Source organism: Danio aesculapii, chromosome 9 (genome assembly GCF_903798145.1).
Source record: "Danio aesculapii chromosome 9, fDanAes4.1, whole genome shotgun sequence".
NCBI classification, from domain to species: Eukaryota; Metazoa; Chordata; class Actinopteri; order Cypriniformes; family Danionidae; genus Danio; species Danio aesculapii.
Genome location: NC_079443.1, coordinates 46,989,698 through 47,013,538, shown reverse-complemented (window position 1 = coordinate 47,013,538; position 23,841 = coordinate 46,989,698). Strand labels below are relative to the sequence as shown.

The following is a 23,841-nucleotide window of genomic DNA, read 5'->3' as shown; positions in this document are numbered from 1 at the left end:
ATATATATATATATATATATATATATATATATATATATATATATATATATATATATATATATATATATATATATAATTTTTTTTTAGTTCAATAAGCAAAAACCTTCTTCATTGGCCTTTAGAAACAAAAGTGCCCTATAAAGGTCTAGACTTTTATTCATAATAGCCTGGTCTTATACTATAAATGGCCTGGTCATAATAAATGGTCTTAAAATGTCTTAAATTTTGGTGACTTAGCAACTACTTCACATTAAAAAAGTACCTTCTTTTGTGTTAAAAAGAAGACAGAAACTCATAAAGGTTTTAAAGGAAGTAAAGGATGAGTAAATTATGACAGAGTTTGATTTTTAAGTGAACTACTGTTTCTGTATAGTGATTAATACTTTGGCATCCGCTGACTCTAACACACTGATTTTATGCTTTTCAACTATAAAACATATACATATAAATTCTCATTTAACAGAGAAAAAGAACAAACAAACACAAAAAATAGTCAAGGATATATTAAGTAATGCAATTGGAGGTAGTAAATCTTCATCAACCACGTATATTACAACTGTTTAAGGAGTGTCGTCAGTGTGGTTGATATTCCTGCTTTTTGCTTTTGTTTTTGACACAACAGGGGATTTTGCTATTTCAACTCAGTCGCCATCGCAGCCAAACTCCTGCAGCAGAGACTCAACGTCAGCAAGATTCTCATCGTGGACTGGGTGAGTTCACACTCAAGCGCTTTATACGTCTTTTTATTTGATTACATGTAATCTTGTAATATTCATAAATGTGCCTTTCACTGTGCTGCTAGCGTCAAAGATTTAAATTGCACAAATAATAACCATTTTCAAAAACAAGTCCCAACTTTTTGCTGGGGGAAAAATTAATTAATTAATTTATTTATTTATTTATTTATTTATTTATTTATTTATTTATTTATTTATTTATGTAAGTAATATTAATTGTGAATTCTAATATTGTGTCGTTTCTTTATGTAAATATACATAAATATAAAATTTTTTGATATTTTTGTTATTTTTTTTATATTTTGTGTTTTTAAAAAAGACGTAATGTTATTTAATATACAGTATATAAATATACAGGCCAAGTGACTTAGTGTCCCACCAGTGACAATACAGAGCCATATTGCACTGCAACAACTATGATATTGCGTTTATACAACAGTTTGACGGCATAATTGTGTGCATAAAAAAGAAAATCAAACAAGTACAGTCTAAAAATCCTTTTCGTAAGAGGAACTACTTTCTTCCGCCATTTATTCACATCTGTAGCTGAGGGTCTGAACAGCAGAAACCGTTGCTCATTCACCAACGTCACTTTATAGCTAGTATTTGAATGATTCTCTAGCATAATGTCTAAAGTGATGACAAGTGATTTTGCTCACATTTTAAGATTATAAGGCTGAACGGCATGAAATGCAATCGAGAGATCACAATGATTAACCCTGAACAAGCCAAAGCAAACACTAGCAGATTACTATGGTATAAATACAGCACAACAACATAGAAAAGAGAGAGATTGACTTAGAATGTCACTTACCTGATCTGTATTGATTTGTTCAACTGTAGTTTGAAACTGAAAGTTTCTCCCCTAAGGACTTATTATGTGGTCTCTGTCGCCATCTTGTGGCGGAACGTCAACCTTCTTTGCTCTGCTCAGTATGGCAGGCTGATGGCCACCAATGAGCTGAATCTCTAAAATTATGAATATTTAAAATAGGCACTATTATAAATAAACTGCATAGATGCAATCTAAACAACTACACTCTCAAGTAAAAAAGCCTCAAAAGTACATTATGTTGTCCATCAGCTGCAATATTTGTCAAACTGTAGAGTGTCCTCTGCTTGCCACTCATGTGGGCAGAGTAATACACAAGGATGAAGAGGCTGAACGAGTGCTGATATTACTTTAATATCTCATCAGCCAATATATATAATATATATAATTATTTATTTTTGTATTATTTAAATAAACCTAAATGTGTTTATAATATACTAATATTATAAATGAAATAATGTAACACATTTTAATATTTAAAAAAACAACAACAACAGCATAAAAACAGTCAAATAAAACCAATAAAGTAGTTTGTGGTATGTGGGACAGTCTCTTCTCATCCGTGTCCAGCGGTGTCCTGAAATGGGTCGACACGCACAGGAAGCCGGGTGGCGTCGGGACAGACCTCTGCTGGGGTCATTAGGGTTTCTGGATGCCTCTTAAAATGCCTTTCATTTCCTCCTGTCTGTCACATGGCTCTTCTGACGGACCTGCTGGATACGGACAAACTGATGAGCGTGACATGAAAAGAAATGAACAAAGAGTAATACAGCGATCTTAAAAGCGACTCTCCTGCATCATAGACGGCTCAGAATAGATGTTTACACACTTTTCATTTCAATGCGAACACACCAGAGTGACGACACGTCTTTCACAGCATCTGATTTTCACATTGTGTAAAGCACTGGAGGAAAAACAGTTTTTTTAAAGCGCCGTTTTTAGATTTTGGCCTTTTCATAAAGTGTTTTCTTTTTTTTCTGTCAAATATAATGAAAATGTCCATGACACACTTTTAAGTGTTTCTTCTTTTGCTTTTTATCAGTAGATAGCTTTATGCAAATTAGCGCATATGTAATTGCCATATTAAAAAACATTTTGGAAAACATGTAAAGCAAAAAACACAGTAGTATTTTTCAAACCTTGACTCTAATATGTGTATATTATTAAAGACCACTTTCTCAAAATAATTTACAGAGGGTGATTATATGCATAATTTGTTATTGACAGTTTGATCAAATGATCAAAAGAGATTCCCTAAATATCCTCTGTTAAAACCTTGACTCCAATATGACAATGAACCAAGATTTTTGATCAGACTGCATCTAATTGATAGATTTCTGTGCTAGATATTTATGCAAATTAGTGCATATTTAACAGCACACTGTTATATTAATATATAATGTACTCTGAAGCTTTTTACTGAAGGTGATCACTTAAATAATTATAATTGACAATTTTTTCTGAATTATGGAATGGTAAAAAGAGTTTCCCTAAGGTTAAAACCTTGACTCCAATATGACAAATAAAACCGAAACAAGAATTTTGATCCTGACTGCATCCAATTTTTAGATTTCTTGTAAAACAAAAGAATGGCATCTGAATTATGTGTACTGTGTGCTAGGATGTTCATCATGGGAATGGGACGCAGCAGGCATTTTACAGCGACCCCAATGTCCTGTATCTGTCTCTCCATCGCTACGATGATGGAAACTTCTTCCCTGGCAGCGGAGCTCCTGATGAGGTGTGTTTTTGTTTTTTTGCATTATTTAATATGCAGTAGCATTCAACAGTTTAGGGTTGGTAATGTCAGGTTCAGTCTACACAAATATCAGTATTTTTGGTGAGTTTTTTCTTTAATCTATTGCTGAAAATTATTTATCATTACCCACAAACCAAAATTAACTACTTGAAATATTTTTTGGGGGTCCCACTTAATGGTCACACTTTATTTTGGTGGTCCGTTTGTTGTATTTAGGTTACATTGCATCTACATGCCAACTTATTCTCATTAGATTATAAGTAGACTGTTAGGTTAAGGTTAGTGTAAGTTGACATGCACTTGCAAACTTTCCTTTAGTCAGATAAATGTTTGTTGAAGGAGTAGTATCAACAGATTAAGCAGACAGTCTACTATTACTCAACTGGACCATCAAAATAAAGTGTTACCCACTTATATTAGGTGTCCTAAACTAGTAAGTACTTGCATCAGAAAGTAAATACAATGTACTTACTGCATTCATAATGTATTGCAGAACACTTCTGATGCTTTTGAGGTGGGAGATGGGTAAGGTTAGGGACAGGTTTGGTGGTATGGATAGGTTTAAGGGGTTTTTACATGTAAGGGATGCTCAACGATGCAATTATATATGTAATTACAGAAGTTAAGTACAGATGTGACTACATGCAGGTATTTAATTAATCATAAGTACAATGTAAAAACATTTGTTTTGAACAATAAGTACATTGTAAAATGTATTAATTAAATGACTAAGAAAGTACTTAGTGCGACCTCTTTTTGTGTGTTTGTTTGTAGCATGTTTTACACTCAGCCTTATTATCAGGTGATTTTGTATTATTTCTGATGAAAAGAAAAATGCTTTAGTCTTTTAAATGTCACCGTTCCACAGGTAGAGCATTTTTAGGACATATTCAATAGTGGTGTAACGGATCACAAATCTCGGTTCGGATTACGATATTGTTTTTTTGTCCCGGATCGGACCATTTTTTGGATCCGCCAGGAAGAGGAGGAGACAAATGTAATTTGCTTTCAATTTATACTAAACAGCACTGGAAGACACTTTTGGTTTTAACAAATAGAACTTAGAACCTGTAATTTTATTCAAGTAAAATGAAGAAATAATTATCTGAATAAAAAATAAATGGTAAAATATTCAATACTGTGAAAAATTAAGTTGCTGATAATGCTCAAAGTAGAAATCTAACATTATAATTTGTAAAACCCATATCTACTTTGTCTCATTTTCAATAAATGATTCAGTTGTTCATCATAAAACTTCATGTATATTGTTAAAGGGTCATTTTTGATTATATATTTGATTTTGCTTTTTCAAAAGTTAACAATACAGAACATAAAAACTAAGCAGCAAACAAACGTATAATGTATTTGATACGTATAATGTATTTGATATGTGTGTGTATGTGTATGTTTTACCTAAGTAAAACTAAAAATAAATAAATAAAAAGGGCAGTAAAACAATATAAACCAGTGGAAAAAACTTTTTGTCAAATCAAATCATGTGGTACTGTTTTAATATAATTCAAAAATGGGTTCCAAATCTTTTAAAATAATTCACCCTTTCCTCTCATAAATTATGTGATCTTCTCCAGTGGTATACAGTTGCAAACTTCTGAGATCCACAGTCCAATTGGTGCATCAATGTCTGTTTTCCATTTTAAAGCAATGCATTTTTAAGCTATTGTCAGCAACATTTCAGTAAGTTTAGCATGATTATGCTGGAGGTTAGAATTTATATAATTACCCAATAAACATATCTCTGAATCCAATGGAAAATCAATTTCATGAATCTGTGATAAGATATTGCATACTTGTACCCACAACACTTTTAGTTTAGGGCACAGCCATGTAGAATGCAAAAATGTACCTTCTTCTATACCACATCTGAAGCAGAGGGGAGAGATACTGTTTTTGAATTTGTATAATCTGGATGGAGTATAATAAAGCTGGTGTAAGAATTGAAACTGGATTAGTCTAAATCTGGAATTGTTGAGGTAGATGTGTCATTTTTGAAGAATTATTCAGAATAATATATATATATATATATATATATATATATATATATATATATATATATATATATATATATATATATATATATATATATATATATATATATATTCAGAAGAATTATATGCATATTTTTGATGGCTGGTTGTCACCACGTATTGGTTTAATAATGTAATTGCTGCCTACAACTTTCATTTTTGAGCATTAAGTTAAATGCATATGATGGTGATTTAATCTTTACCATAAACATCAGTGGTTTTATCTAAACTATAAACTGTTGTTCCAGTACTTCTGTGTTATTTAACTGTGTTGTAACTTCATAACTAACTCAAAAGACATAAGACTGAATCTCTTAGGATTGATAAACATATGTAAATCATCATCTTGTATAATTTATGTTGTGTGGTTGTCGAGATCCTGATCTTTTAATGATTATTCGTGCAGCTTACACTGAATGCACTAATGCAGGCTAACCAAACAGTGACAGAAAACACCTTTAAGAACCGTGTCACCCCGCTAGTTTAATTGCTAACGCAAAATAAATGTTCTCACAACATTTTGTGGAACTATTTTATTGACAGACACTTGAACCTCGCTGTATATTGTGAATATTCAGTATATCACATATCAACCTGACAGTTGCTCATGTTTTCCCCTTATTTGCCTCCCGTTTCTCTAATCTCTAGTCATAATTAACACTGATTATCTTTAATCCTGTAAATCAGCTCCTGCCTGTGAACTAATGAGGGGATTGAAATTTAATTGACTCTCTAGTAGCCCTAAATTCTAGTATTAGTCAGAGTGCATTTGGCTTTGGAATGAAACCTCATTAGAGTTTCGCTCTGGTCATAATTGTTGGGATTTGTTTTTTATTGCCTCTGTGACATCAGCTTTAATTTAGCGGTCTCGCTGTAGAAACACGATTCATTAAAGCTGCTCATCTGCTCCAGTTGAATGTCGGATTTGGTTTGAACTGTATTTGTGATTGTCTACAGGTGGGCATCGGTCCAGGCGTGGGATTTAATGTCAACATGGCCTTTACTGGAGGTCTGGAGCCACCAATGGGGGATGCAGATTATCTGGCAGCATTCAGGTAATAATGTTACGCATTTGTACCCATTAAACCAAAACAATGGCTGTTTCTCAATATGCATTGTTGTCTGTACTTGCGTTCTTGTGTCCTCGTGAAACGTCAACAACCATCACCGAAGTACTGTTCTAATTCAAAGTTCACATCTTGCCAAGTACAGATAAAATTCCCGGATGTGTACTTGTTCTGCCCCTTTTGCCAAGGATGCATCGAGAGATGACTTGTGCAAACTTTTGAAGCACAGCTAGCCTGGAATGCATTGCGGCATAACCAGTAAAAGCTAATGGAGGAGGAGAAAACCTGCACGCTTTTAAAAATACTCCTCTGTTGTGTCACAAAATAAAGTTTTAAGAGTTTTTCAGGCAAGAATGCAGTCACTTTAAACTCGAATCTGCAATTTATTTATAGAGATAGCGCATCTTTGGCGATGTGCCTCAGCAGACTCTGACCCCCAGCCTGTCAGCGGTAGCTTAGTCATCACCTCCTCCGCCGAGAGCAGCTTTACATCGGCCAGTCCATCACGGATGTCCTGCTGGATCTCATCTCTCCATTGTAGTTAAAACAGGATATTAATCGTCTTGTGCATATCCTACGGACAGTTTTTGGTCTTTCAAATATATTATTTGTTCTCAGGTATATTATTTTGGCAGTGATATTTTGTTATGTTTTATAACAGTCTTTAAATATGTTACTGTGTTGTTCGCTGTTTGTCTTTGTTTACCATATTGACTAACGTTATCTTTATTTCCTATTATTCATGTCTTGTACTTTATACTTGTATAATGTCCATTGTAGTTTATTAAATCTGATAATAAAAGACACGGGTCTGTGTATAATAACCCATTTCACTTATTTACTTTTATATTCTCATAAATCAAAAATATTCATTCATAACAATATAATATTAATTATAGGGCCGTGCTTTATATAATTAAATATTTTTATTGTTAATGTTGTGAAACCGATGAATCCATGGTGAGTTAAGTGACGTTATAAAGTACACTGCCGTTCCATTTGAAGAAGTACCCGACTTGTGTCCTCGCGTCCTTGGGAGTTCGTTCTTCCAAGTGTGAACTTGGCAAGTCTGAACTTCCAAGGACGCAAGTCTGAACTTTACGTACTTGGTATTGAGAAACAGCCAATGTAGCTTAGCATCTTAAATGATCATCCGGAATGAACTTTGGATTTTGGATAACATGACTGTATAATTTACACTGCATAATATACACTTTTTAAGTGTGCCTCACACAGGTGAGTGGGCTTGACAAACCACATGTACGACACACTCTTTTATCTCTCTGACACTTTGACCGACTTCTTTCGCACAATTGCACCAGACACTTTCTTAAAATCACTCCATATATCTATAAAAACATTGTGCATTTGAGTGTGCCTTACATAGGTGAGTGGGCTTGACAAACCACCTGTAGAAAACACACTCTTTTATCTCAGTTTGGGAAATGACTGATGAAGGACTCCGTAGACACTTGTAACTAATGCACAGATATGCAGTATTTATTGTACTGTTTTTATTATGGACTTTTCAGTAAATGGTTATTTACTCCCTCAACCTATTTATATGAGCAGCAGCTGCAAAGTCTGAGATTTTATGTGGGCACATGTACCACAAACTGAGGCCCAATTTTGGGCTGAATTTATCACAGAGTAATGTCCTTTTATTGGACGGGCAACCCTGGTGACCTCACAGCCAACAGCAGGTCTGAATTTGCCCACAGCGTGTAACTCAAAAAAAGGATGTGAAGATTGGAGGAACTAACAGAAAAATATATTCTGAAGAATGTTGAAAAAAAAACAGCCACTGACATCCATAGCAGAACATTTAAAACTAGTTTATTTTTTAACATTCTTCAGAATATCTTGTTTTGTGTAAAAATAAAAATTCAGAACTTTACTGCAAGTAAATGAAGAGGAAATGTTGGTTTTGGGGTGAACTATCTTTTTAAAAAGCAATTTCAGAGAGAATCAAAGGCACTGTTTCAAAACACATTTCGATTCCTTTGTTGCCTACAGTTGTCTTCTTAGATGAAACCTCATAAGTGAGCAGTTTGAAACAGTCTAGACAGGAAGCAGCTTGATTCAGTTCACATTTTGTCTCTGGTAAATTCACAATTATTTTAATTTTGCACAATTGCAGTAATATAAATACTAAAAATACTTAAATATTGAATTATCTCTTTTTTTGATATATATATATATATATATATATATATATATATATATATATATATATATATATATATATATATATATATATATATATATATTAGGGCTGTCAAATGATTTAAAAAATTAACTAATTAATCCAACTTTTTTGTAATTTGTAATAATTTTTTTGTAATTAAAATTAAACACGAAATGCCATATTTACTACAGAAATAAAAACATAGGCATGTAAGTGCCATTTGAATTTCAAAACAATCAATGCCAATAACAAACAAAAATGATTTCCATGTTGGATTCTAAGTGGACTAAAAAAAATCCAAATACAGGCATTGCAAATATGGAAAATGGAAAATTATAATAATAAAGTATTGAATGCAAACAATTGTACTCATTGTAAAGTTGTATTGCAAGTTGAGAACATTAGTTATAAAGTAGAAACAATTTTGCTAAGTCCTCCTTAACATTTAGCCAGTTGCTAAGACAGTCCAGTCTATTGACATTATCGGGGGACAGTGTGGCCAAGGGGTCCATCAAAGGCACATACCAAAGACTATAGACTTCTTACAGGGACTTTGGTCACACCATCTCTCAACATTTAATTCTAAACAGCTTTGTGGGATACGGACACCGCAAAGACTATAGAATACATATAGAATGCCTTAAAGAGGCTTTGGACAGTCAGCAATGTCAGGCGTTTGAGTAGGAAACGCACACATACACACACACACACACACACACTGACAATGCGCGCAGTACAGCGCGCCCAGTGAGCGAGGGATCCCTTCAGATTCATTAACACGCACAATCGCTTTCATCAAATTTGCTTAAACTAAGCGTTCTAAAGTCTGGCTGTATTTTACAAGCAAGGATTCTGATACAGCAACGTGAAGCAGACGCTTTAGAAAGGTTGCGTGTAGGGGGGGAAACACGTCAAACTTAATGAAACATTTGAGAGCGCATGGAATCAACTTAAAGACAGAGAAATGGGCTGTCTTTGACAGCTTGCGACATCATCTGGCACTTTCACTACAGTACATTTACATGGACACCAATACTCCGCTTTTATGATTAAGATAATACTGATTAAGAGTCTACCCTGTAAGGCAATTTTTGATTGCCTTAAAGGACCACCCGAAATGCAGAGGTTTTTATTTCCGTTCGCCGGGGCATGAACAATATGTTGCTGTATGAGAGTGAACTGCTGAACTGCAGTTAAAGTCGAAAGATTAAAAATGAAACAACCGAAATTGCTTGAAACTCAGGAGGAAACGCAGGATAGCCTTGTGATGCAACATTAATTGTTTTATACTGAAACTTTCCTTCTAAAAGCGTTTCCTTGGTCTTATCCATATTTCTTTGCACGTTAAACACACGTCGACCACAGCAGGAAATAAAAAAACTGCAACTGCGTTAATTGCGTATTTTTTTTTTTATGCGTTAAATATTTCAAATTAATATTATTATCATTTATCAATAGAACTTATTCATTTATTTATTTATTTGTGATTTCTTTATCCTAAACTTTAACAAAACATTTTGTACAATCAAGGTTGTAATTTTTCCCATAATGACCTTTGCTGCCGAATAAATTAACAAACACGTTAAATTAAAATAAAATTAAAACAGAAATAGATAAAATATAGTAAAGCAAAAATTAAATAAATCAACTTTACAGTATTGTATACATTTACAATTAGACAATATCAACTGTGAAATTAATTCAAATAAATAAATACCTACATAATAATGCAAATCAATAATCTGACATATTTGTAGTGGTCTTCTACATAAATATGAAACCAAACAATATTGGTGATCATATTTGAATTTATTCTAATTATTAATATTTATTTATTGTCATTTCATCTATATTTTTTATCTGAGCTTTTATTTATTACCTGAAACGTATTTATAGTCATCGTGCATACTTTTTAAAGCTGCGACAGCTAATTATTATAGCAAATAAGGCATATGATATTTTTTAAAAATATTACATTTGACCAATTTTAAAGTTGAATTTGGTATTAATGCAGTTTTATTTATTATTGGAATTTTGTCTTTTTTAAAGTATTCTGCCTGCTTTTTAGCATAATGACAATAATAAAGACATTTCATTTCAATTAGATTTAATACATTTCAAAGACACATTTTTGTATTATTTATTATTGCTATTTATTTTTATTTATAACTATCGATACATTTGTGTTATTGAAAAAAATTTTCTGTTACAAACACAACAAAGACAAAAGACAGACATTCTGATACGAAACAAACACTTCCAAAGGAGATAACTGACCATAACTTTTTCTTCAAGTATGTTACCTAGCATGTTTATTAAATATCTGCAAACATGTTATAAAATTTTTATGCTTTAAAAGAGTCAAAATGTACATACAACACATTTAAACTGAAAAGTCACTAATAAAAAACGATTTATTCACCCGACACTTTTTTAATATTTTGAAGAATGCTGGAAAACGATTGCCATTGACTTCCATTTAAAGTCTTCCATAATGGGCATCCCACCTTGAGGTTGCTTAGGTAACATTTATGATGATGTTCAATAACAGCAAATGAGTCTCCTTGGACGCTGAAAATAAACATTGAAGAGGTAAAACACTAAATATAGATGGATTCCATACATAAAATGCTGAATTCTTGTGTATTTTTCAGATTGACTACCCTTTCGTTATGTTTGGGGCTGTTTTTGCCCCATTGACTTCCATTATAACTGCATGTTTTGATTGCAGAGCAGTGACACCAAATAATCATGCATTCTTGTTTGTTGTTGGTTTTCCCTGTTGGGAAATCTTCATTTGAATTAGATTTAACACATTTCAACATTAGTTTTGTATTAATTATTGATTATTATCATTGTGTCATTTGTTGTGTAACTAAAAAAACTTATTTTCAGAAATATTTTCCCTTAAATTAATTAAAATTGTTACCATATTCTAAAAAATATGTTATTTTGGTATTTAACCGAAATAAAAACCACATAAATATTTCAAAAGCGATTGAGTGTGAGTAAAAATGGGTTAATTTAGATTTTTGATTGAACTATATCTTTAACTAACACCCATATGACAGCCTAACAGTGTGAAAAGCCCCAAGCAAAGCTACGTTTTCACAGGGATTTCCACGAACTGGTGTTTGGGAATTGGTGGCAGAACCAGGGTCTTGTAACAATTTGTATAAGCGCTTCTCATCCATTGAACTGTCCCTTTTATCTGTAGCAGGGGCTGATGGGAGTCTTTGATGGCGAGCCAGTAAAGCTGAGCTCCATTAGCATTGGTGTTTGAGGCTATTAATAACCGCTTCCCTCACAGCCCGATTCGAGATGCTCTTTGAAGATGGGCCTCCGTGCCCAACGCGTTCAGGCTGCTTCGCCAGGTACATGGCTAAAATATGGCCATGATAAGACAGGATAGTCCTCGCTCATCCCTGTTTTTCTCAAACCCTCCACCTCCTACTCTTTGACCCAATCGGCTTGCTCTCCGTCTGTTTTCGTAAATCTTTCCCCAACACGTCTTCGATAAATTCGCTTCAGCCTCTCCTCACGCAGGGTGTAAGTGATGCCAGCTGAGCCTGACCTGTCTGCGCGGCTGACCTCAGATATCTGCTCTGCATCAGCATCTGGATGAAGATGCTCTATTGGGCTGGAAAAATTGGGAAGGTTCTGGAGTTTGTTGTGCAGGATGACACTGCGCAATATATTGGGTTAGGGTTATGGTGTTGTCGCAATTACTTATAAAGCCTCATTCACACTAGCACCGACTTTGTAACTGCCTAAAAGTTGTTAATGGGCGTTCCCACCTTGAGGTTGCTTAGGTCAGTATTTCCCAACCCTGTTCCTGGAGGCACACCAACAGAACATATTTTGGATGTCTCCTTTATCTCACCCATTCACTTCAGGTTTTGGAGTCTCTTTTAATGTTCTGGTGAGTTGATTCAGGTGTGTTGGATTAGGGAAAGCTTGAAAATGTGTACTGTTGGTGTGCCTTCAGGAACAGGGTTGGGAAACACTGGCTTAGGTAATGTTTATAATGATGTTCACTAACAGCGATTGAGTTTCCTTGAGCGCTGAATATAAACATTGTGAAAGTAAAACACTAAATGTAGATGGAGTCCATACATAAAATGCTAAATTCTTGTGTGTTTTTCAGATTGACTACCCTTTCGTTATGTTTGGGGCTGTTTTTGCCCCATTGACTTCCATTATAACCACATTGTTTGATTGCAGAGCAGTGACACCAAATAATCACGCATTCTTCCCTGTTGGGAAGAGGTCAGATTTGTATTTTTTTGCTGTTGATTATCAGTTGGCACCATTAACCCTTTAGATAGGCCTGTGCAAAAAGAGTTTATGGCTTTTATATGGAGTCTTATAGAGTAAAACAGCAGATTATCAAAAACAAACAAGTTCACACAAGTTGCTCTTCATTTGCATAAAGTTGAAGGGTTCTCAGCTTTGTTGCAACGTTAGACACGCCCATATCTGTCGCTTGCATAGCCTGAAGTACTCTCCATTGAAATGAACGGTCACTTTGTCGCTGTGTGTTGCTCATAGCGTGAATGGAGCTTAACCCTCTGGGTCTGAGGTTATTATGGGGCTCTTGGGATGTTTGGATATGCTCTGACATTTGTGCTTATTTCTTCTGCTTATACCTTGGAGTATCATGTAATTGTGTGTTAATCAGTGCAATATCCCACGCTTCTGGAAAGTTGAATATCAAGGCCTGGAAAGTACTTAAAAACAATCATTTGTCCTTGAAAGTGCTTGAATTAAATTTGGAAAAAAAAATGTATGGTGTTACTTCAACAATTGTAATATGCTGCTGTCAAAAAACAGAATAAATAAATGGAAATCCTTAATTTAAAATCTTACATGTAAATCTTGAACAATAACAATGACAAATAATGCACATTTGATTAATTTAAGAAACCGCGTTTGATCATTATTGGTTTTAATTTAACACATTTTATTAAAGTTTTTTTTATGACTGCTTAAACTATATAAATTTTGGAAAATTACTCTGACATTTTTAATGTAAATATTATGTGAAATATTAAGTGAAATGCAGCTTAAAGTGACATTTAAAGGCTTAACTAGGTTAATTAGGTTAACTAGGCAGGTTAGGGTAATTAGGCAGGTTATTGTACAATGATGGTTTGTTCTGTAGACTATCGAAAAAAAATATAGCTTAAAGGGGCTAATAATTTTGACCTTAAAATGGTTTTTAAAAAGTTGAAAACTGCTTTTATTCTAACTGAAATAAAACAAATGAGACATACATACAGTATCAGACATACTGTGAAAAGTTCCTTGCTCTGGTAAACATCAATATTTTAATGATGATATATTTCTAAAAATATTTAAAAAAGAAAAAAAAATCAAGGGGGGGGGGGGGGGGGGGGATGGGGGTAATAATTCTGACTTGGACTGTGTATATATATATATATATATATATAATATAACTATATAAATATAAATATATAAAATGCAAGACCAAATCATCAGCGTTTAGCCTCCTTCACAAGATTATTCTTGTAGTTTATGGGTAATGCTGTACTGTTTGAGTTACAGGGGTACCTATGCTATTATTTTAGTCAAATTACATGCAAGTCTGCACATGATTTATTCAGAGTCAAAGAAAGCTGCATGTAAGTGTTCATGTAACAGCAGTGATTGCAGCAGTTCTGTGTCCAGCCATGATCTTCAGCAGTGAGGAGATGCGCCTCTCTTTTTTTTCTTGTAATTTTTTCTTGTTGCTTTCTATTCTCTGTCATTTCTGTAACTTTTTCTGTTTTGTTTCTTTTCCTTTTTCGTAATGCAAACAATTAAGAATTATATTTATTTTTGTTCACCTGTACTTTCCTGTGTTTAGTTGTCTGTTATTTCTAATTAGTTTTGTTTGTCTTTATTATTTTTTAGTTTTTATGTTGTCTTTATATCTTTTGTTCATTTTTGTTTTTGTTCGTTTTTTATGTTGGTTGATATCTTTGTTTTTTGTTTGTTTTTTCATTTTGTTATTGTCTTTTGTTTTGGTCATTCTATTTATTTATTATTTTTATTGTGTTTTTCTTTGTTCCAGTGACATCTGTCTTTGTTTGTTTGTTTGTTTGCCTTTTTGCACCTGTTTTGTTTGTTTGGTGTTTCTTTTTTTATTGTTTCTTTGGAAATTTTTAATTCTTACTATTTTACTGTTGATAGTTTATTCTTTATTTTCAACAGTTTATTGTCTTTTTTTTCTTTTTTCTAATTAAATATTCTTTTCTTTCCATTATTGTTATTTTTTATTGTTTTGGTTAGTGGTACAGGTGAATTGGGAAGGCTAAATTGTCCGTAGTGAATGAGTGTGTGTGGATGTTTCCCAGAGATGGGTTGCAGCTGGAAGGGCATCCACTGCGTAAAAATGTGCTGGATAAGTTGGTGGTTCAGTCCGCTGTGGCGACCCCAGATTAATAAAGGGACTAAGTGGAAAAGAAAATGGATTGTGTAAGTTTTTTATGTTGTTTGGTATGTTTGTTTTTTTTTTTTTTTCACTTGTTTTTGTTTTTTATTGTTTTTTGTTTGTTCCTGAGATCTCTCTCTCTCTCTCTCTCTCTCTCTCTCTCTCTCTTGTTTGTTTGTTTGTTTGTTTATTCTTTTTTTTGCCTTTTTGCACCTTTTTTGTTTGTTTGGTGTTTGTTATTTTGTTTGTTTCTTTGGCAATTTTTAATTATTTCTGTTGTTTATTATTAATTTATAATTGTTTATTCTGTCTTTTTTTCTTGTGCTTGTTTCTTTTATCCTTTAATTGTTTATTCTTTCTTTACTTTTTTATCTTTTGTTTAGTCTTATTTTTCTTTGTTCCCTTGGTATTTTTCTTTTGATTTTCTTTATTGCTTTCATTGCATGATACTTTGTTTCTGTGATCCCTTTTGTTTCGCTGTTCATGTATTTTCTCAGTCTTTTTTTGTTTTGTCTAAGGCAGCACGGTGGCTCAGTGGTTAGAACTGTCACTACATAGCAAGAAGATAGCTGGTTCGAGTCCCGACTGGACCCGTTGTCATTTCTGTGTGGAGTTTGCATGTTCTCCCTGAGTTGGCATGGGTTTACTCCAGGTGCTCCGGTTTCCCCCACAGTCCAAAGATATGCGGGTGCATGGGTGCATTGGATGAGCTAAGTTGGCTGTTGTAGTATATGTGTATGTCTTATTCAATGCGAAAGTATGGGTGTGTGGGGGTTTCTCAGTACTGGGTTATGGCTGTAAGGGCATCCGCTGCATAAAACATATACCTGAATAGTTGGTGGTTCATTCCGCTGTGGTGACGCTTGATAAATAAGGGACTAAAGCCTAAGGAAAATGAATGAATGTCTTGTCTAACTTTTGTTTGTTCCTACTTTTTCTCTCTGCGTTTTGTTTTCACCCGTCTTTTATTTATCACTTTCCCTTTTTCATGCATGCCTCTTTCTTGTTCACCCTTGTCTTTTTTTCTCCTCTCTCTCTCTCTCTCTCTCTCTCTCTCTCTCTCTCTCTCTCTCTCTCTCCCTCTTTCTTTCTTTCTTTCTTTCTTTCTCTCACCATCTCTCCCTCTGCTCACCGTGTTTCCTCCTCAGCAATGTTTTGAAAGCCTCTCGAGACAATGCATGCCTTACGGGCAGCACCTTCTTATTTAGACCCAGCCAGTGCCACGTTGCATTTGCTGGGGATCAACCCTAGGATGAAGAAAGGAGGGAGAAAAAAGATAAGAAAATTGGCTCTAATGAAACCCAGAAGCCCAGGCACTCTCACCATGAACTTGGAAACAGAAAGGAGAATTGAAGTTAATTCAAACCAGCTCTTTGCAATGCCAGATGACAAGGCTTTGAAGTGCCCCCCTCCCCGCCGCCTTTACTCTTTGCATTCTCGCTTTTTTTTACTCTCTCTCTCTCTCTCGTTGGACGGGGGAGCGATTGGAAAAGCCTTTGAGACTGATGGATAGCCATGACTAGTGTTAACCCTTGACTTGCTGCTTTCTTTTCTTTTTTTTTTTTGTTGGTTTTACAAGTGCGTGATCCTTCTGCTCCAAACCGCTCTTGGCATGTTCCAGCTCTGGGATTTGGTGGACCCGTGAGGTGGGATCGGTTTTCGAGAGCCTCGTGGTTCCAGTCCATGTAATTTGTCTCAGTCCATTGCAAGGAAATTTGCACAGGCTAATACTAATTACCAGTCATAAATCCTTGCCTCATCTTTCACGTCATGGATGAGTCTTCCTCATCTGCGGATCTGCTTTTTTGGGTAGCATGGCAAACATGACAGAAAGTTTCCTTGGAAGAAGTTTCAGATGAAGAGGATGCACTTTTTTGACTCTAAGGTTCCACACTGTCCAACATGATATTCAAAGCCTTACTGATGTAATGTTTTTTGTGACATAGCTGCTTTTTTATGGGGGTTTTTAATTAGCAAAACAGAAGTATTGATTTATTGATTTCCTAATGTGTTTTCACACCTGTCTTCTGTAGTTCAGTTTAATCGCACTAGAGTTCGTTTTCCCTCTTAGTGCAGTTTGTTTGGGCAGGTGTGAATGTAGCAATCCTGGAGCAGTTCGTTTGAACCTTATACCACTAGTTTCCATGGATGTTAAAGGTGCTTTGTGGAACCAATAATTCTAATAAAGAACCTTTATCCATGTTGCAAATTTCAGTCATCCGTAATTAAGTTGTAGCTGCTTGACAATCTCAGAAACTGCTACATTTTTCAAAATCAACAAAGAAATGTGCTCAAATAGCCTTAAAAACTAGGCTGAATCTGTCAATGGCAACTGGAGCTTCTAGTACATTGAGATTTGTCGATTGGTTTCCTTTGTTTAGAAGGTATATTGTGAATTGCTCTTTCTCCCATTTATATGTAAATATGAGTGGAATGACTTTGTACATCTTAAGTTCTTTGTCCCGGTCTACTGGTAGAGAACTACTGGTGTGGAGAAGTGGTGGTTGGGGTTTGTCTTCATGCCATGAGAGGAAGAAAATGGGAGTGTTTGTGTGTGAGACGAAGTAAGCATGCGTTTGTGGCATTGTAGATCCTTGTAGATCCTGTGCTCTCATGCCAAGCTCCACTGTCTTTCCCAGCAACCCCAACAGGAGGAAGACCTTCTCACGCTCTGCAGCCTCCTCTTGCTGAGACTCAAGGGCTGTTTTACACTTGCTTTGACTGTTTGGAAACAGTTTGACAAAGTGCAAACCTTTGTGGAGAACATGTAAATTGAACTTTGTTTATGGGTCTCCTCCTTTTGCTTGTTTGTTCTTTCATTTGCTTTTGCTCCATTCTTCATTTCTGCTGTCATTTCTTTCATGTCTCTGTTTATCGCTGTGGCTTTTGTCTGTTTGTGTCATATTTCTATCTTCCGTCATTCATCAATAGCCGTTCATTTCTTGAGTTAATCTTGATTGCTCTTAAGCAAATTCACAGAATATTGGTTTATTTAATTGTCCATACATCACAATATATGATATTTCAGGGGTGTCCAAAATCGGTCCTGTAGAGTCGGTGTCCTGCATATTTTAGTTCCAACCCCAATTATGCACACCTGAACTAGCTAATCAAGCAGATATATTGGAAATTTCCAGGGGGGTGTGTTGAAGGAAGTTGGAGCTAAACTAAGCAGGGCACTGGCCCTCCAGGACAGAGTTTGGACACCCCTGTGATAATTAAATATGCCATTTAATTATGCTACTGTTTTATTTAAAAATGTGATCCATATGTTCAATTCAATTCAATTCACCTTTATTTGTATTGCGCTTATACAATGTAGATTGTGTCAAAGCAGCTTCACATAAAAGGTAACAGTAAATAGGAACAGTGTAGTTCAGTTTGTAGTGTTCAAGTTCAGTTCAGTTTAGCTCAGTTCAGTGTGGTTTAATATTCACTACTGAGAGTCCAAATACTGAAGAGCAAATCCAACGATGCGCAGCTCTACAGATCCCGAACCATGCAAGCCAGTGGCGACAGCGGAGAGAGAAAAAAAACTTCACTAAAGGCGGAGGTGAAGAAAAAAAACCTTAAGAAAAAAAACCTTCTCATGTCACCCCCTCAAATTTCATTTAATCTAACATTAGTTCATGTGAAACAATCTTATTAGGCAATATCAGAACAGAATCATTGAAGAACGGATTACAAGACTTCATATAAGGATATTGGTTCCATCACAAAATACTAAATAGCTGTGATTAAAAATCGTATTCGTGAATCGTAATCGTATGGTGGCTCAGTGGTTTGCACTGTTGCCTCACAGCAAGAAAAAGGTCACTGGTTCGAGTCCTGGTTGGGCCAGTTGCCATTTCTGTGTAGAGTTATGTTCTCCCTGTGTTGGTGTGGGTTTCCTCCACAGTCCAAAGACATGTGCTATAGGTGAATTGGATGAACTAAATTGGCTGTGTACAGTGTGTGTGTGCGTGCGTGTGAGAGAATGCAAGAGTGTATCGGTGTTGGTATTGGGTCACAGTTGGAATCTGTTGCATAAAACATATGCTGGAATAGTTGGTGTTTCATTCCGCTGTGGCGACCTCTGATAAATTAGAGACTAAGCTGAAGGAAAATGAATGAATAAAATTCTTTTTTCTTTTTTTGGCTAATATAATTAGATGCAGCCTCCAATATAGTGTCGTCTTAGACAGATTTATATGAGGATGAACAAATGTATATACAGTTTTGAAATTTGTAATATATATATATATATATATATATATATATATATATATATATATATTAACAGAGCAAGGAAATTTTCAAAGCATTTCCTATAATATTTGTTTCTTCTGGAGAACATCTTAATTCTTTTAGTTTGGCTGGAATAAAGCAGTTTTCGCATTTCTAAAAACTATTTAAAGGTCAGTAATATTATCCCTTTTAAGACTTTTTTCATTGGCTACAGCCACTGTTGTCCTGTGACTTACTAATTAAATGAACTTGCCTAGTTAATCTAAGTAGCCTAGATAAGCACTAAATGATGAGCACTTTAAGATGAATACTATCTTGCAAAATAATTATTAAAATAATATGTACTGTCATCATGGAAAAGACTAAATAAATTAGTTATTAAAACTATTATGTTTAAAAAATGTGTTGAAAATCTCTCTCCATTAAACAGCATTACGATTTAACAGGAGGACTAATAATTTTACTCTAATAATAATTGATCTTTACACAATAGAGTTGATTAAATTGAGTCAAATTTGCTGAAAATAAACCTCTCTCACGCAACATTTACTTAAAGGTATTGTATGCAATTGTTTTTGACTCTCCTAAAGCATGAAAAAACCATAATAGGTTTGCAGATATTTAAGAAACATGCAAACCAAGTGAACATTCTTGTTAATCTGAAAAACAATGCTGAAGTCAGGTATTCTGCTTTGAAAATGTGCACTGTCTTTATTTTGGTCATTTAAATAACGCATATTTAATTCATTTAGTCAGAAAGGCTCTGAAAGCATGCATCCGAGACTCAAATTTGACCTCCGGTGGACAGCAGTAGACTCTGAAATGAGACGCAGATTCAGAGTTCCACATGTGGTTGTTATTAATTAGCAAATAATATAAATATTATATACATAAACAGCAGGTTAAGTTGTAACCGCGTGTCCTAACAACACACTAAGTGGCGAGATTTGCAGTGATAAGCAATTTGGCTATTTGCACCAAATGAAACACAACAGAAATTTAAATACAGCCATTCAGAAGCACAGAATAACAGTACTGCACTGCAGTCCAGCAAAAAGGTGCGGTTTATAATCTAATTAATACATATTAAACCTCTTGAACATTATTAAATGTACATGCTCAATCACTGATATGTGTTTGCTTGCACTTAGTCACAGATCAAATGGTTTATTTTATTTTTTTCAACATCTGAGGTAAATCTGCTGCTGCTTTCAGTAGTATGGTAATAATAGTCATGTAAAATGGCTCCTTTTAAAATGGAAACCCATATTAATCACATGCTGTTGCTTTTATCTAGAACATTTCATCACTGTAGGTGTCGTCAATCTGGCTACCTGTGCTTGTGTGTGTTTTGAACCAGGTGTGCAATACTTATTTCAACCACTGGGTGTCAGACTGACATACTGCACCTTTAATTCACTAATGCAATGAAAACAGAACTGGTTTGTTTTACTCTAACAAGGTTGGTGGGCTTCGAAATTTGGAACATTTTTTGCTAATCGTCCAAGTCGCCCTGATTAACAGCCAACCCTGATGATCTCAAATTTGTAGAGAGAAAAAAGTCACGTCTGTTTTGAATAACATGTCATATCTGCTTGCAAATGTCTATAAACCTATGTTAGCGCGATAGTCCTCATATTTCACCCTTGAATTGAAACAGCAGCGAGAGTGAGAGAATCCAGATATTGCCTTTTTTTTCAGTGCGTGTCATTAGTGAATGTAGAGTCCAAACCGCAGTCTGCTAAGATGCTCTCTGCGTGTTGTCATTTATTGATGGGACTGTCAGACGGAAGATCTGTGTGAGTTCAGGGAATGTGATACTGTGTTCAGGTGCAGCGTGTGAGGCCGTGAACATTTCCCAGCGGACTGAGCTCATGGCTGATGAGAGGAGCCGCAGAGCATACATGAAGGAATGCACTCGCTGTTTTTTTAAACAGGCTTGCTGCGCTCATTGTTAAATTATGGAAATGTAATGACATTTTTAGATCTGCACTGTAAAAAAGTATTTGGTTATTAGCAGGTTCTGTATGTCGGGTTTCTTTCAGTTTATTCACAGTTATGAATTGCATTATGGGACCTTGATCTCTGCTCTGTTGAGTTTTGATGTTGAAAATGTAATACTTTTGTTGATATTTTTTGTAGATTGAAACAATATATATTGTCTAAGAAATAATATATAGAGGGTAAAGTCTGTAAAATAACAGAAAAAATACTGTGTTTATTACCATGTTTTTGTACCATAGTTAACTGTGGTCCCTAACCTTTTTATCACTGTGGACCGGTCAAGGCTTGACAATTTTACAGTAGACCGGTGGGGGTTGAGGGATGGTTCGTAGGTTGCAACTGTTTTCTCAGAGGATGACAAGCTGACAAAACATGTCTGCAACTCTGAAACAAGTTTTATTCATGAAGAAAATTACAAAGTACTGCAGTGTTTGGGTGTTCTGTGTTTGTCTGAGATAATTAGTCAACCAAAATGTGTATATTTCATACAAAGTATGAAGCTGATCAGTCAGTTCTTGTCACGTGACTCGAGTGCGCATTAAAGCTGCATACTTGCATTGGAAATAATGAGCTTGTGCGAACTCTAGAAAAGACGCAATATGCAAACGGCCACTAAAAGGTCGCTATCATTTGCAATCACCAGCAGTTAATCTTCTTGCACAGCCATGGATTCACCTGATTTGTTGATAAATGGGTTGCGGATCTATTCTTAGGCCCCCCTTTAATTTTTTTTTTTCTTTTTTAAATATTTCCCAAATGATGTTTAACAGAGCAAGGAAATTTTCACAGTATGTCTGATAATATTTGTTCTTCTGGAGAAAGTCCAGTTTGTTTTATTTTGGCTAGAATAAAATCAGTTTTTAATTTTTTTAAAACCATTTTAAGGTCAAAATTATTAGCCCCTTTAAGCTATTTTTTTTACTGTCTACAGAACAAAACATTGTTATACAATAACTTGCCTAATTACCCTAACATGCCTAGTTAACCAAATTAACCTAGTTAAGCCTTTAAATGTCACTTTAAGCTGTATAGAAGTGTCTTGAAAAATATCTAGTCAAATATTATTTACTGTCATCATGGCAAAGATAAAATAAATCAGATATTAGAAATGAGTTATTAAATCTATTATGTTTAGAAATGTGTTGAAAAAAATCTTCTCTCTGTTAAACAGAAATTGGGGAAAAAAAATAAACAGGGGGGCTAATAATTCAGGGGGGCTAATAATTCTGACTTCAGCTGTTATTCAGGTTATACTTTAGTTAACATACAATTAATAATAATTTTATATATTAATAGTGTTTTTTATATTAATCACAGGCTAAACCACATTTATTATTTGTATTATTATTATTATTATTATTATTATTATTATTATTATTATTATTATATTTTATTTATTTATTTATTTATTTTTTTACTTAGAGCGGTAGGGTATACAATTTTAAATATTACTTAAATAAATCCCACAAATCTTATTTATTTTATAAATATGACAAGTAATGCTTATTTTTCCCAAAATGTTAATCATCAGATTTTAGTCTGGCTATTCAGGTTAAGCTTTAGTTAACATACAAGTAATTATAATTGTATATGTTAATAGTATTTAATATAATAATCACAGGCTAAGCCATATTTATTATTATGTTATTTATATATAAATACTTGAAACAATTATAATAAAATATTTTTATTTAAAGCATAACATATCTGATAATATGAAATATTTGATTCAAAGTAATTTCCACTAATGTAATGTTGTATCTGATGATGTGAAGCATTTAAACATTTTATATATAGAGAGAGACTTTTTTTTTTTACTTAGAGCAGTATGGTATTCAAATATAAATATTAGTCCAATAAATCCCACTAATCTTTTTCATTTTATAAAAAAAAATACAAATAATTCTTATTTTTCCCAAAATGTTAATCATCTTGGCTTTTCTTTCATCTTGGCTCATTCTTGGCTTAACCAGATTTTAGTCTGGTTATTCAGGTAAAGCTTTAGGTAATATACAATTAAATATAATTTCATATATATAGATGTGATTTATATATAAATAGTTGAAACAATTATAATTTTAAAAATATATTTATTTTTAGCATATCATATCTGATGATATTGTATATTTGATTCAGAGTCATTTCTGCTCAATGTAATGTTGATGTGATGAAGTGAAGCATTTAATTTATTTTTATTTAGAGCAGTAGGGTACTTAAATGTAAATATTAATCCAATAAGTAAAGAATAAGATAAAATTGTATGAAAATGTATCGGTCGTCAACTGTGGGAACCCTGAGAAGTCTGTCCATCACTACTAGTTAATTCTAGCTTCAAAGAACAGAGGTGAAGCGAAGACTTTTTAAAACAGCAGCCGAATGACTCTTGATGCTTGCATTTGCGTGTGTGAGAGTTGGGCATAACAGCCCAAGTCTGTAGCAAACACATCAAAGGTCAAAGGGATTTGGCAGAAGCCCTGTCTTCTCATGAGAAATGAGCCAGGCCTTCTCATCTCCATATCCCACTCCGACGGGCCTCAAACAGGAGC

General features: G+C 34.2%; 1 protein-coding gene across 2 annotated transcripts in view; it reads left to right on the top strand.

Moving 5' to 3' along the window:
• hdac4 (histone deacetylase 4) overlaps window positions 1-23,841 on the top strand; it is a 431,285-nt gene that overhangs the window by 364,890 nt on the left and 42,554 nt on the right. For both annotated transcript variants that reach the window (XM_056465891.1, XM_056465892.1), the window contains 3 exons: window positions 623-710; window positions 3,191-3,310; window positions 6,331-6,428. In XM_056465891.1, coding sequence (XP_056321866.1) covers window positions 623-710; window positions 3,191-3,310; window positions 6,331-6,428 — 306 coding nt within the window. The remainder of the gene's footprint in view (window positions 1-622; window positions 711-3,190; window positions 3,311-6,330; window positions 6,429-23,841) is intronic.